Source organism: Oncorhynchus mykiss, chromosome 7 (assembly GCF_057628025.1).
Source record: "Oncorhynchus mykiss isolate SJ-2025 chromosome 7, ASM5762802v1, whole genome shotgun sequence".
NCBI classification, from domain to species: domain Eukaryota; kingdom Metazoa; phylum Chordata; class Actinopteri; order Salmoniformes; family Salmonidae; genus Oncorhynchus; species Oncorhynchus mykiss.
Genome location: NC_143028.1, coordinates 49,271,240 through 49,286,633, shown reverse-complemented (window position 1 = coordinate 49,286,633; position 15,394 = coordinate 49,271,240). Strand labels below are relative to the sequence as shown.

At 43.6% G+C, this 15,394-nt stretch overlaps 1 protein-coding gene across 1 annotated transcript in view; it reads left to right on the top strand.

Moving 5' to 3' along the window:
* The window catches only part of LOC110528967 (rho guanine nucleotide exchange factor 10-like protein), a 153,370-nt gene that overhangs the window by 76,209 nt on the left and 61,767 nt on the right, over positions 1–15,394 (top strand). Inside the window, 1 exon segment of the mRNA XM_036983546.2 lies at positions 3,805–3,876. Within this exon segment, the coding sequence (XP_036839441.2) occupies positions 3,805–3,876 (72 nt within the window).

Below are 15,394 nucleotides of genomic sequence, written 5' to 3'. Positions count from 1 at the left end.
TACCAAATAGGGCTATATTCTGTATACTGTCATGGAAATTCCAAAGAGAGACTGTAGATTCTTTCAAACAACATTACTAAGATTTGCAAAAATTGAGCAGTCAACAATCCACTCCACATACAGTGTAGTTCAGAGCGGAAAGGTCAATGAACAGATGTTGGTTGAGAGACTGCCAAGAGTGTGCAAAACTGTCATCAAGGAAAAGGATGGCTACTTTGAAGAATCTCAAATATGAAATATATTTTAATTTGTTTAACACTTTTTTGGTTACTACATGATTCCATATGTGTTATTCATAGATTTGATGTCTTCACTATTATTCTACAATGTAGAAAATAATACAAATAAAGAAAAATCCTGGAATTGGTAGGTGTGTCCAAATATATATATATATATTTATGAGAGAGAGAGTCAAATCAAACTCTGGCTATGAAAATCACATGCAGGCCAGCGGTCTCCGGTGACTGATAAAACCCACTGTCTGCAGCCCACAAAACCAGCAGTATCCCATCGCTACGCTGCTTTCCCTTTGCTTCAGCTACCAGCCTCCTCCTTCTAACCGCAGGGCTTCCATATGGGGCCATATTATTACTGCCGTTTAATTACCAATCAAAAAACATCTCACTCCTCGTAGCTAGCCAAGAGGAATAGCAGGCAGAGAGGGAGAGAGATTGGAACACGTGGGCTCTATAAGCAGAGAGAGAGAAGAAAAAAGGGGCGGCAGAGCAAGAGATTGATGGAGAGAGACAGTGCATCTGCGTGATGAATGTGAATAGATGTAGAGAGACCGAGGGGATCTGGAGGAACGCATTCACTGGACAGATGGGCAGAAGCAGTCATCTGTCCTGCATCATTTTTTTTGGGGGGGTGTTTTGTGTTTACAAACACACCCTGCAAGGGAGTGAGGGAGGGATTTGGCAAGTGAATGTTATAAATTACCCATGATTGATGTTTCCTGCCTTTTGGACAACAGTAAATGGCGTGCAGCATCCATAGCTGACCTCTTGAGTCACATTCCCACCCCAGCACCACACAATTAGATGTTCCGTCTGCCACATGGCCCAGCATCACGACCACCAATAAACATTCCCTCATGGCCATGGCTATTGTGCTGGTCAGGGAGGCTGCATGCCCACAGTGCTTTGTCTCATGGGGACACCAAGATCGAGAAGCAGTTATTCATTGGCCAACATTGAAAGCTTCCAGGCCTAAGACTGCTGTTGTTGCTTTTATTCTCTGAATGTCTATTTTTATTGTTTTACTACTGACTCATAGATCTGAGAGCTGTGCTTTTCTAAGCCAGTTATAGCCTTTTTTTTTTGCAGCGATTCATACTGCTCCAACTCTGAACTGGTCTGTTATGGTCTAGGTAAATGTCACACTCCTATAGCACTTACAGTCCTACAGTGGATTCCCTGTTTTTCATGTACTGTATACTGTACCTTCCCAAACTTTTTAGTAATAGAAAATGAGTTGATGCTAAAGTTTTTTTTTCTTCATCCATTCATACCCAAATACATTCTCATTCCGGAGCAACATAATGGCTATAATTGTTCTGCAGGTCCCAGGTACTAGCTGTGCTCTTTCAACTGTGAGGGTGCAAATAGCACAAACCAGGGACATGTACATTTATTGTATGTGAGGGGGTGTTGAGAAGCAGAATCTACAGATGGCTGTGGGGAGTAGGTAGGAGAGTTCTGTGCAGCAGTGAAAGGGCAAGGGTGCTATTATAACAGTAGGAGCTATGGAGACCATGGTTCAAACTCTGACAAGGTACTGTATGTCAGCCCACTCTACCTATTTTAGACAGTCATAAAATGCCTTCGTTGCAGGAGGCCACTATTATGATTGACATCCTACCAAATGAAAAGCTTTAAAGAAATATCCTTTGTTTATTTCAATATGAAACAGTCAATCCCCATCAATTTCCCATGCCTGGTGCAATTTCTCAATGTGGTACTGTCATTTTGTCAGTAGGAGAACTGTGCAGTGAGTGCTGCTTGAAAGGAAGTTCCCAATATGAAAAGAGTGGCCATTTTAGACTGACCTGTTTATTCAAATGGAAAAACACCTGTCAGACTCCAGGGAAATAAACATCAGTCATAGGTTGACAACTTAGATCTGCTGGACATGGTAACACATGTTGACGATGAATTGATACCACACCACAGAGAAACGGTCCTATGTCTTGGCTGAATCTAATCCTCTTACAGGGCTCTATAAGCCGATCCAGATGTGTAGAGTCGATCCCAAGGGAAATCAGTCTCCAGCTAGAAGAGCAACTGTACCTAAACCATATGGGGATGAATATTTAATTATCTAAATGAACAAAACAATATATAATTTTCAGTAGCGTTGCATTGGTTAAAATCAGTATGGAAGCCAAGCCAGAAATGTAAAGCCATATTACAACCTATGTGTTGTGATTAAGTGCTTTGTTTGCTTTATAACCTGTTAGATGATATGCCTTGTGACCGTGATATATAGGCCTAAGGCCAAGACAATAAGAAGAAACAGTGGCAGAATAAATTCAACCACACCTCTGTCTGGTGAAGTCCACAAAGCATATTGCATGTAACAAACAGTTGTATGACCTACAGCATGGTCAAGTTAATGTTTCCGACATTTCGGCTAACGTTACTGAACAACTATTGATTTAGAAACACGGAGAGTTACTGCACGTAGCAAAGAAAACAGGAGCTGTCTCCACTATTCCAGCACCATCACCAAATCATCTATGCTAATACAGTGAAAACTAAAAGATACCAAAAACAATTTAGTCCAATCAACATAAGCTAAATATGATTTGGCTGTCAATGGTTGTGATTTCTGTGTGTGTGCGAGGAAGTAGAAAAAACATGTTGACTCACCTTACTTGTAGAGAAATGTTAAAGCCATCCTCCTCTCTTTCATGTTGATGAAATGGTCTATGACTTCGTCATACACTACACGTTTTGAGTTTTTGTTGTCCTAGGCTACCTGGCTAAAATGCTTGCTCACTAGCCTAACTTCCTTTCATGGGCAATGATGAGTCAGCTACTTAACATTAGCCTACTACATTTAGCTACATATTGAACTTCCATCCTCTCAGGCCAGGGGCACAATGTATGAATTTACGAATGGATCAGAATCACCTTTATAATCATTGGCCAGAACGGAGAATTAAGTAAAACCACAAGTCCAAATCCTTATCTCCATGCATGGCTAATTTAAGAAACTGAAACTGACAACAATGCAACGAGATGCAACAATTCCATTATTTTCTGTCAATTACATTTTGCTCTTAATGTGATGTGATTGGTGTGAAGCCAAATCCAAACTGGCTTCCCTTTACACTTCTCTTTTGGAGCGCCAGGACCATTCACAGTTGAGCTCACTCAGTTTAGCTCAACACTGATTGGGTATTATTTTATACTTTTTTTTATCAAGGGAGTCCAAATGTTCGCTGGCTTCCCTTGCATTCAATGCTACGGCGGTGACAATGTCATACTCTTTTTGACCAGACAGCATCTGAGACAGAGGGGTGAGAAATATTCAGCGTCTTGCGAATTTCCAGGTCTATTTTCATCCTCTTACACTGCGCCCCTTGGTCTAGACCCATCTAATTACTGGTGTCAAAGCAGTTAGTTACTTTCAGGAAGTTCCTGCTGCACTCTGACAAAACAACAGAACTCTGGCCAGGGCACGACTCCAGATATCTATTCCCACAAACAAGTAGCGATGAGTTTGTTTTTGGGGGAAGCATGCCTACACGTCACTGGTAATATTTTTTATTGCTTAATATTTGTTTGGTTTCCTTTTTAGTTTGAAGCTGCCCTTCACACTCCAGGACAGTTCTCTGCAGGGTGCACCTTGCTACCTCAAGGCTACCTCTGGGTGAGTGACACATGCAGTGCTTACAGGCACACACGCACATGCACAGGCATGCACACAGACATGCACGTGCACACCAAAGTATTTATCAACCATTATCCATGACACATTTTGATACTAATATTCTTCTGTAATATACTATTTATATTGGTCTCAGGATTGTTCACATCATTACATCTAAAATATTTAGCAGTGAATGTGATATGGAGTATTTTCTCTCCAAAACAATTATCATCATGGAAACTGACCCTTCACTTTCATATACACTCTTAGTAAAAAAAAGGTGCTATCTAGACCTAAAAGGGTTCTTTGGCTGTCCCCATAGGAGAACCCTTTGAATAACTATTTTTGGTTCCAGGTAGAACCCTTTCGAAACCTTTTTGGTAGTATACGACAGTGTGGGAGAAAGAAAAGACTACAGAGGGGTTTTGTGATGAGTGGAGCACATTTCACTGGCAGACAAAAGTGCCACAATCCCTGGACTTGTTGGAATTTAGCTGAATTTAAAATAGGACCACTTTCTGTGAAAAACCATGCCTCAGAAAATCATCTGTTAATCTTTGTTTCATTTTTTGGTGCCCCTCCTTTCTGGGAAGAATGGGCAATTGATGGGGTAATCCTCCTAAAGTAGGTTGATAAATAAGGTGGATAAATTGGGTGGATAAGGCCAGACAGTGGAAGAAGCCCTCTAGGACCTAGCTAGAAAGGCTGTGCTCCCTATCTGGGACTTAATTGTTTTAGTGGTTATCCTGAAGACTCTGAACTCTACTCACACACTCACACAACTTACACTGACACCCCAACACACACACACACACACACACACACACACGCACACACACACACACACACACACACACACACACACACACACACACACACACACACACACACACACACACACACACACACACACACACACACACAATGATGACGGCACGTAACCACCCTCCTTGGGTGCTTGGAATCATTGTTCTTCCTCTGTCAATCATGGTTACCTGAAAGGAAACACGTGCCGTCATCATTGCTTTGCACAAAAAGGGCTTCACAGGCAAGGATATTGCTGCCAGTAAGATTGCACCAAAATCAGGCATTTATCGGATCATCAAGAACTTCAAGGAAAGCTGATCCATTGTTGTGAAGAAGGCTTCAGTGCGCCCAAGAAAGTCCAGCAAGCGCCAGGACCGTCTCCTAAAGTTGATTCAGCTGCGGGATCGGGGCACCACCAGTACAGAGCTTGTGGTGCCCCACAAGCAGCAGGCAGGTGTGAGTGCATCTGCACGCACAGTGAAGCAAATACTTTTAGAGGATGGCCTGGTGTCAAGAAGGGCAGCAAACTTCTCTCCAGAAAAAACATCAGGGACAGACTGATGTTCTGCAAAAGGTACAGGGATTGGACCGCTGAGGACTGGGGCAAAGTAATTTTCTCTGATGATTCCCCTTTCCGATTGTTTTGGGGCATCTGGAAAAAAGCTTGTCCGGAGAAGACAAGATGAGTGCTGCCATCAGTCCTGTGTCATGCCAACAGTAAAGCATCTTGAGACCATTCATGTGTTGGGTTGCTTCTCAGCCAAGGGAGTGGGCTCACTCACAATTTTCGCTAAGAACACAGCCATGAATAAAGAATGTTTACAACACATCCTCCGAGAGCAACTTCTCCCAACCATCCAGGAACAGTTTGGTGATGAACAATGCCTTTTCCAGCATGATGGAGCACCTTGCCATAAGGCAAAAGTGGCTCGGGGAACAAAACATCGATATTTTGGGTCCATGGCCAGGAAACTCCCCAGACCTTAATCACATTGAGAACTTGTGGTCCTCAACAGGCGGGTGGACAAACAAAACCCCACAAATTCTGACAAACTCCAAGCATTGATTATGCAAGAATGGGCTGCCATCAGTCAGGATGTGGCCCTGAAGTTAATTGACAGCATGTCAGGGGGGATTGCAGAGGTCTTGAAAAAGAAGGGTCAACACTGCAAATATTGACTCTTTGCATCAACTTCATGTAATTGTCAATAAAAGCCTTTGGCACTTATGAAATGCTTGTAATTTAACTTCAGTTTTTCATAGTAACATCTGACAAAAATATCTAAAGACAATGAAGCTGCAAACTTTGTGGAAATTTGTGTCAATCTCAAAACATTTGGCCACGACTGTACAGTACTTAAATAATAAATAAATGACAATGATTGAAGTGTTTTGCAATGTTTTGGCAACATTGATCTTGAGAATGTCAAGTGCTGCAGTTATGTAGGCCACATGGGTGACAGATTGCAACACAAGATACAGTACCTACCTTGAAAGATCAAGTTTTGCAACGAGTCCAGCACCCACTGTTACCTACCATGCAATCATCACAGAAAGCTTTTCAAACAGCATATATCTTCACCTAAGTAGGTGTTCTTCCCAAGCTACTGTATGTCACATGCCTGTAATTATTTTCCTAACAACATCCCAACTTTAGGATTATAATTTTTTGGAAGATACACAATATCATAATAAGAGCCAGTGGATCCATGAATAAACAACTGGTTGGGCGCTCTGCTCTCCTCTGCTCACTCCCCCACTCGTCTCAGATCTACCTCCCTGGCAGGCTTGTCAAATGAGGGATGACACTAATCATGTTAAAGTGAGATGGGCTCGTGGGATTTCTGCTGGCTTTGATCACAGCAATGCCATTGTTTCTAATCAGTCTGATTCACATGCATTTCCCTGTTTGTCTACATTCGCCGCTTCACTCCCCTTCTCTGACTGGTGTATTTCCCCCTTATACCATAAATTACCTCTCCTCTCACCCTCTTCCTCAGCCACTCCAGATTTCAGATTCATCCTCATGGTTCATCCTCATGGTGTGTAACGTGGTAAACGAAGCAGGACTGAAACCGAATAAGAGATAAGATTTTAGAATGAGTCATTGCCAACGTTACAAACTTCAGCGTTCACTTGAGCGTTCACTTAGCCTCACCACCAAGGCATGTCTATATTCATCCTCTTACACTGCCTCCCTCATTCCAGACCCATCTAATTACTGCTGTCAGAGCAGTTAGATACTTTAAGGAAATTCCTGCTGCACTCTGACAAAACAACAGAACTCTGGCCAGGGCATGACTTCAGATATCTATTCCCACAAACATGTAGTGATGAGTTTGTCAGGACAGTCATTTCACTCGGTCTGTGGAGGAATTGGATGGAGAATGACAGGGGCAGTTGGATGTGTGGGTGGTTAAGTGTAGGAGTTGGGATTGCTTCAGGCTCTTGTTACACAGAGCCACTTGTCTTGAAGCTTTGTTTTCGGGGAGCTCGTCTCTCTAGTTTTCCCCGTGTAACAGTCCATTATTTGCTCTGGCTCGCTAGCCAGAGCCCAAGGGACTTTTCTCTTCCAGATCAGCATGCTGATACAAATCTAACAAATGACTGCATGCAAATAAGGCCAGGGAGGGGAGTCGAAAGGGTCTAAAGACTATATTTATCCCAAGTCTTATTCACACAATGTGACTCCTGTGGAAATCCATCTTTGCTATTCAGTGTAAGTTTTTGGGAGGGACATTACACTTCAGTTAGACAGTTGCATCAGTCCCATAGAGAGAAAAACAGCTTGGAGAATCCTGTTGAAAACCCATGATGACTTCACTTAATGATTGGAGAGTGTGATTTGGAGCCTCCTAATTGAAATTGCTACAGCTCTAGGTTTACCCCCTGCCTCTCTTCCCTTCCCTTGTAGTGACATTGGCAGGCTTGACACAAGGCCAATATTTGATTTGACTTATTATTTGATTTATTAGGATCCCCATTAGCCGACGCCAATGGCGACAGCTAGTCTTACTGGGTTCCGACACATAATGAAAAAGACATTACAGACAAAAGACTTTACAATTCACATACACTACCGTTCAAAAGTTTGGGGTCACTTAGAAATGTCCTTGTTTTTTAAAGAAAAGCACACTTTCTGTCCATTAAAATAACATAAAATTGATCAGAAATACAGTGTAGACATTGTTAATGTGGTAAATGACTATTGTAGCTGGAAACGACAGATTTTTTATGGTATATCTACATAGGCGTACAGAAGCCCTGTCACTATCGTTGTTGTAATCATACTAAAGCGCAGCGTGGAATCGGTTCGTCATCCTTTTATTATCAGAGAACCGAACAAACAAACAATAAAGAATAAACGATACGTGAAGCTCAAGCAGTGCTCACATGCAACTACAAAGAAACAAGATCCCACAGAACACAGTAGTGAAATGGCTGCCTAAATATGATCCCCAATCAGAGACAACGATAAACAGCTGCCTCTGATTGGGAACCATACCAGGCCAACATAGAAATCAACACACTGGATCACTCACCCTAGTCACACTCCAACCTAACCAAAATAGAGAATAAATGGCTCTCTATGGTCAGGGCGTGACAGTACCCTCCCCCCAAAGTTGCGGACTCCAGCCGCAAAGCCTGACTCTATAGGGGAGGGTCCGGGTGGGCATCTAGCGTCGGTGGCGGCTCCGGTGCGGGGCAAAGTACCCATTCCGCTCGTGGATTTGCCAGCATCAGTGGCGGGACTTTGCCCCCGCCCAGAACACAGGTAGAACGCCGTGCCCAGACTGGGCATCGGCTCAGAGGAGGGCCCCGGCCATGGTGCTGGGTTGTTAGCCGCACCCAGCCTGGGCACCGGCGCCAAAGAAGGCTCCAGCCATGGAGCTGAGTTGACCGCCGTGCCTGGACCGGGCACCGGCGCAGAGGAAAGCTCCTGCCATGGAGCGGGACCGGGCGCCGTGCCTGGACTGGGCACCGGCACAGAGGAAGGCTCCTGCCATGGAGCGGGAAAGGACACAGTGGCTGGACAGGCCATCGGCGCAGAGAAGGGCTCCTGCCATGGCGCTGGACTGGACGCCGTGCTCGGACTGGGCATCGGCGCAGAGGAAGGCTCCTGCCCTGGAGCTGGAGGTTCTGGACCGTGGACCGTCGCTTGAAGCTCTGGACTGGGGAGGCGCACTGGAGGCCTGATGTATGGGGCCGGCACAGGTGGCACCGGACTGGTGTCACACACTTCAGGGAGAGTGCGGGGAGTAGGCACAGGACGTACTGGGCTGTGGAGGCGTACTGGAGACCTGGTGCCTAGAACCGGCACAAATCGTACCCGGAACGATTACACACTTCGCATGGCGAGCCGGCACCGGACGCACAGGGCTGTGGAGGCGTACTGAGACCTGGTGCGTGGAGCCGGAACAGTTTTAACCAGACTGCTAACACGCTCCTCAGGACGAGTACGGAGAGCTGACTCAGGTGGCAGCAAATTGATGACACGCTCTTCAGGGCGAAAGTCATGCATCATACACCAACCCAACAACTCTCTCATCTCTCTCTCCTCCAGTTTCTCCATCAGCTCACTAACGGTCTCTGGCTCTCTCCGTTCGCTGTCCTCCAGTTCCTCCCTCTTCTCCCAGACTGGCTCTGGCTCACTCCTCGGCTCCGATGACCACTCTGTGTTCCCTCACCCCAAAATTTGGGCTCTCTTTTGGCCTTTCTATGCGGCTTTGAACCCTAGGCGTCGTCGCTGTCCTCCCTTATCTCCTTGCATCTGTTTCAACGGATGGCTTTCGTCTCCTGCTAGGATACCTTCTCCTCCCGGGCATGCTGCTTGGTCCTGGTGTGGTGGAATCTTCTGTCACGATCGTCGTTGTAATCATACTCAGACCAAAGTTCAGCGTGGAATCGGTTGGACATCCTTTTATTATCAGAGAACCAAACAAAAAAACAATAAAGAATAAACGATACTTGAAGCTCAAGTGGTGACATGGCTGCCTAAATATCACACACTCACAGTGGTGAAATGGCTGCCTAAATATGATCCCCAATCAGAGACGATGATAAACAGTTGCCTCTGATTGGGAAACATACCAGGCCAACATAGAAATCAACACACTAGATCACCCACCCTAGTCACACCCCGACCTAACCAAAATAGAGAATAAAAGGCTCTCTATGGTCAGGGCTTGACAGGTCCATTATCAGCAACAATCACTCCTGTGTTCCAATGGCACGTGGTGTTAGCTAATCCAAGTTTATCATTTTAAAAGGCTAATTGATCATTAGAAAACCATTTTGCAATTATGTTAGCACAGCTGGAAACTGTTGTCCTGATTAAAGAAGCAATAAAACTGTCCTTCTTTAGACTGGTTGAGTATCTGGATCATCAGCATTTCTGGGTTCCATTACAGGTTCAAAATGGCCAGAAATAAAGACCTTTCTTCTAAAACTTGTCAGGAGTGGGAGGCCCTGGTGCACAACTGAGCAAGAGGACAAGTTCATGTCTAAAGTAACACCAAATAATTTAGTCTCCTCAACTTGTTCAACAGCGATACCATTCATTACCAGATTCAGCTGAGGTCTAGAACTTAGGCAAGGATTTGTACCAAATACAATCCTCCAGTTTATTACTGACCACCCATTCCAAAACAGAATGCAACTCTTTGTTAAGGGTTTCAGTTACTTCATTAGCTGTGGTTGCGGATGCGTATATGGTTGAATCATCAGCATACATGGACACACATGCATTGTTTAATGCCAGTGGCAAGTCATTGGTAAAAATAGAAAAGATTAGAGGGCCTAGAGAGCTGCCCTGCGGTACACTACACTTGACATGTTTCACATTAGAAAAGCTTTCATTAAAGAAAACCATGTGAGTTATATTAGATAGATAGCTCTTAATCCATGATATGGCAGAGGTTGAAAACCCATATGTTTTCTCAACAACAGGTTGTGGTCAATGATATCAAAGGCTGCACTGAAATCTAGCATTTGGTCAACGGTTTGCTAAGAGCTGGCAGCAAGCTGATAGGTCTGCTGTTAAAACCAGTAATGGCCGCTTTACCACTCTTGGGTAGCGGAATGACTTTGGCTTCCCTCCAGGCCTGAGGACAAACACTTTCCTCCAGGCTCAGATTAAAGATATGAGAGATAGGAGTGGCTATATAGTCAAGTAAAATCCTTAGTATCTTTCCATGTCAATGCCAGTACCAACTTTACAAAATTCTAACATACACTGCTTTTCTTTCATTATTTGTTTTTTAATGTTTGTTTTTTAATGCATTTTACTTCCATCCATTTTACTTCCTTACTTACTTTTGGTGAATAAACCATCTGATTCGATGAAAGATGGAATCCATTTTTTTCTTCCATCATTCTTTATATCATTGATCTTGACTTCATAATACAGTTTCTACTTTTTGTTGAGTTTAGTCACATAATTTCTCAATTTGCAATAAGTCAGCCAGTCAGATGTTAAGCCAGACTTATTAGCCATTCCTTTGCCCTATCTCTTTCAACCATACAGTCTTTCAATTCCTCATCAATCCATGGAGCCTGAACAGTTCTAACAGTCAGTTTCTTAACATGTCCATGTTTATAAATAATTGGAAGTGCAGTGTCTGGACTCTCCTTATTAATCACATCAGACCAACAAATATGTTTTAACATCATCCACATAAGAGTCACAGCTAAATCTTTTGTATGACTTCTTACACAGTATTTTAGGCCCTGCTTTTGGAATTTTGGCTTTCCTGGATATAGTCACTATATTGTGATCACTGCATCCAAGGTTCTACAGTATTAGTAAAAATGTGATCAATGCATGCTCCTGTAGTGTTTGGTAACATCCTGGTAAGTTGATTAATAACCTGAACTAGATTTAAAGGCACTGGTTACAGTGAGAAGCTTCCTCTTGAGTGGACAGCTTGATGAAAACCAGTCAATATTCAGGTTTCCAATTAAGTAGACCTCTCTGTTTACTTCACATACACCATAAAGCATTTCACACATAATATTTAGATACTGACTGTTAGTGCATGGTGGCCTATAGAAACACCCCAAATGAAAAGGCTTTAGATGAAAACTAGTCAATATTCAGGTTCCCAAGAAAGTAGACCTTTCTGTTTTCATCAAATCAAACTTTATTTGCCACATGCACTGAATACAACAAGTGTAGACTTTCCCGCGAAATGCTTACTTACAAGCCCTTAACCAACAGTGTAGTTCAAGAATAATAATTGTATGGGCTTTCCTCTGACACCGTCTATTATATAGGTCCATAGATGACAGGAAGCTTAGTCCCAGTGATGTGCTGGGCCGTTCGCACTACCCTCTGTAGCGCCTTACGGTCAGAAGCCGAGCAGTTGCCATACCAGGTGGTGATGCAACCGGTCAGGATGCTCTCCATGGTGCAGCTGTAGAACCCTTTGACAATCTGAGGACCCATGCCAAATCTTTTCAGTCTCCTTAGGGGGAAAGGGTTTTGTCGTGCCCTCTTCACATCTGTCTTGGTATGTTTGGACCATGATAGTTTGTTAGTGATGTGGACACCAAGGAACTTGAAACTCTCGACCCGCTCCACTACAGCCCCGTCGATGTTAATGGGGGCCTGTTTGGCCCACCTTTTCCTGTAGTCCACGATCAGCTCCTTTGTCTTGCTCACATTGAGGGAGAGGTTGTTGTCCTGGCACCACACTGCCTGGTCTCTGACCTCCTCCATATAGGCCGTCTCATCATTGTCCATGATCAGGCCTACCACTGTTGTGTCGTCAGCAAACTTAATGATGGTGTTGGAGTCGTGTTTGGCTACGCAGTCGTGGGTGAACAGGGAATACAGGAGGGGACAAGTACACACCCCTAAGGGGCCCCAGTGTTAAGGATCAGCTCTTTCCACCTGGGGAGCGGCCCGTCAGGAAGTCCAGGATCCAGTTGCAGAGGGAGGTGTTTAGTCCCAGAGTCCTTAGCTTAGTGATGAGCTTCGTGGGCACTATGGTGTTAAATGCTGAGCTATAGTCAATGAACAGCATTCTCACATAGGTGTTCCTTTTATCCAGGTGAGAAAGGGCTGTGTGGAGTGCGATTGTGATTGCGTCATCTGTGGATCTGTTGGGGCGGTATGGGAATTGGAGTGGGTCTATGAGAGATAGGAGTGGCTATATATTCAAGTATAGTCAAGTAAATTCTAACATACAATGCTTTTCTTTTCTTTATTATTCGTTTTTTTTAATGCATTTTACTTCCAATGTATTTTTGGTGAATAAACCATCTGATTCCAGATTAGTCTCCCGCTCCTTGAAAGCGGAAGCTCTAGCCTTTAGCTTGATGCGGATGTTGCCTGTAATCCATGTCTTCTGGTTGGGATATGTAGGTATAGTCACTGTGGGTACGACTTCGTCGATGCACTTATTGATGAAGCCAATGACTGAGGTGGTGTGTTCCTCAATGCCATTGGATGAATCCCGGAACATATTCCAGTCTGTGCTAGAAAAACAGTCCTGTAGTTTAGCATCCGCATCATCTGACCAATTCCGTATTGAGAGAGTCACTGGTACTTCCTTCTTTAGTTTTTGCTTGTAAACAGGAATCAGGAGGATAGAATTATGCTCAGATTTGCCAAATGGAGGGTGGGGGAGAGCTTTGTATGCATCTGTGTGTGGAGTAAAGGTGGTCTAGGATTTTTTCCCCCTGGTTGCATGCTGGTGAACATGTGGTAAAACTGATTTAAGTTTGCCTGCATTCAAGTCCCTAGGAGCGCCGCTTCTGGGTGAGCATTTTCTTTTTTTCTTATGGCCTTATAGAGTTGGTTGAGAGCGGTCTTAGTGCCAGCTTCACTTTGTGGTGGTAAATAGACGGTTACGAATAATACAGATGAGAAATCTCTTGGTAGAAAGAGTGGTCGACAACTTATCATAAGGTACTCTACCGCAGACCAGCAATACCTCAAGACTTCTTTAATATTAGACCTCGCGCACCAGCTGTTATTGACAAAAAGACACACACCCCCACCCCTCATCGTAGTGTCTCATCTTAGCGTCTCTCTTCTGCCGGTGCATGTAATTTCCCACCAACTCTATATTGTCCGTTTCTTCGTTCAGCCACGTCTCGGTGAAACGTAGGGTGTTACAGTTTTTAATGTCCCGTTGGTAGGATGATCTTAATAATAGGTCATCAATTTTATTGCATCTTAGCAAGGCGAATGGAAGGCATTGGGAGTTTACTAGCTCGCTTCTCAGAAGGATCCCCGATCTGCGTCCCCTTTTCAGGCGTCTTTTCTTCACGCAAAAGGCGTGGATCTGGGCCTGTTCCATTGAAAGCAGGATATCCTTCTTGTCTGACTCGTTAAAGGAAAACGTTTCTTCCAGTCCGTGGTGAGTAATCGCTTTTCTGATGTCCAGAAGTTATTTTTGGTCATAAGAGGCGGTAGCAGCAACATTATGTACACAATAAGTTAAAAAATAAGTCACACAAAACTGTATAACGTCAGCCATGTTTGTTGGCGCCATCTTAACCAGATACATTATCAAACTTTTCACATATGTTATTTAGATACTGACTGTTAGAACTTGGTGGCCTACAGCAACACCCCAAAAGAAAAGGCTTTAGATGTGCCAGGTGAACCTTCAACCACAACACTTCAATAACATTTGACATAAGATCTTCTCTAAGCATTACAGGGATATGGCTCTGAATATATACAGCAACACCTCCCACATAAGCATTCCTGTCTCGTTTATAGATGTTATATCCTTGTATTCAATACGATCATGATACTTGCAGAATCAAGGGGAAGTGGGGGATGATTGCCAGGCCAGTTTTGATCATGTCAGGTCCGCTCTCTTCTTTTGTCAGGAATTTTTGTTTTGATGGACTGCTACTTGTGGCTGACACAAAGTGTGTTGGTGAACAAGCTATGTCGAACTCATGCCCCTGTAGACACTATGGACCACAGGCAAAGGAACACCACTAACATACAACCACTGGTCAATGTGCCACCCCCTCCTAATGACCAATAACCTTGTCTCATTCTGTCTATTCTGTGTAGATGAGTCTTAATGGGGTCACCTTGTCATCTGATTCAACAGTCAACTGTTGTATTTCATCCCTTCATTGGGATTGAGTTTGTCATTGCTCAGTACCCGACTCAAACATTAAATCAATCACCTTAAAGAAAACCCTCAATTGTCAAGCGATGCACAGCCTTTCAAAGTACAGTATATATTTTTTTAAATCTCTCTGTTCTCCGTTGATGAAAAGATCTGAGTTTTAGAAATTGTTTGATGTTCTAGAGATGACATTATGAATCCATTACAGTCTGTGGTCTCTGAATCTGAGGGATATTTAAAAGTGAGGGAGGACTATAGACAGAATTTGAAAGGATATTTGATTTTAACTTTAGTCTCTGCTGAAACTGCTGACAGGTGCGAATATCAGAGCTAAGAGGAATTACAGAAGACGAAGTGTTCTCCGTCTTCTGAAATTCTATCAAGACGTGCATATTGTAAGCATGAGCAAGTCACTAAAAAAGTGTCCTACATATTTCTCAACCACCATTCACAAAGACCCTTTTCGCCTGTGTTGTGTTAAGGCACCCGCATACGAGGTTTGGTGAAGCTAACTTCTGTGCCTCGCATACTCCCCTAAAAGACTGCTTGAAAAGTTAGAAAGAAGCAGAAATATTATTTTGTCTTCTTGAGCCAACGTAGAAACAACA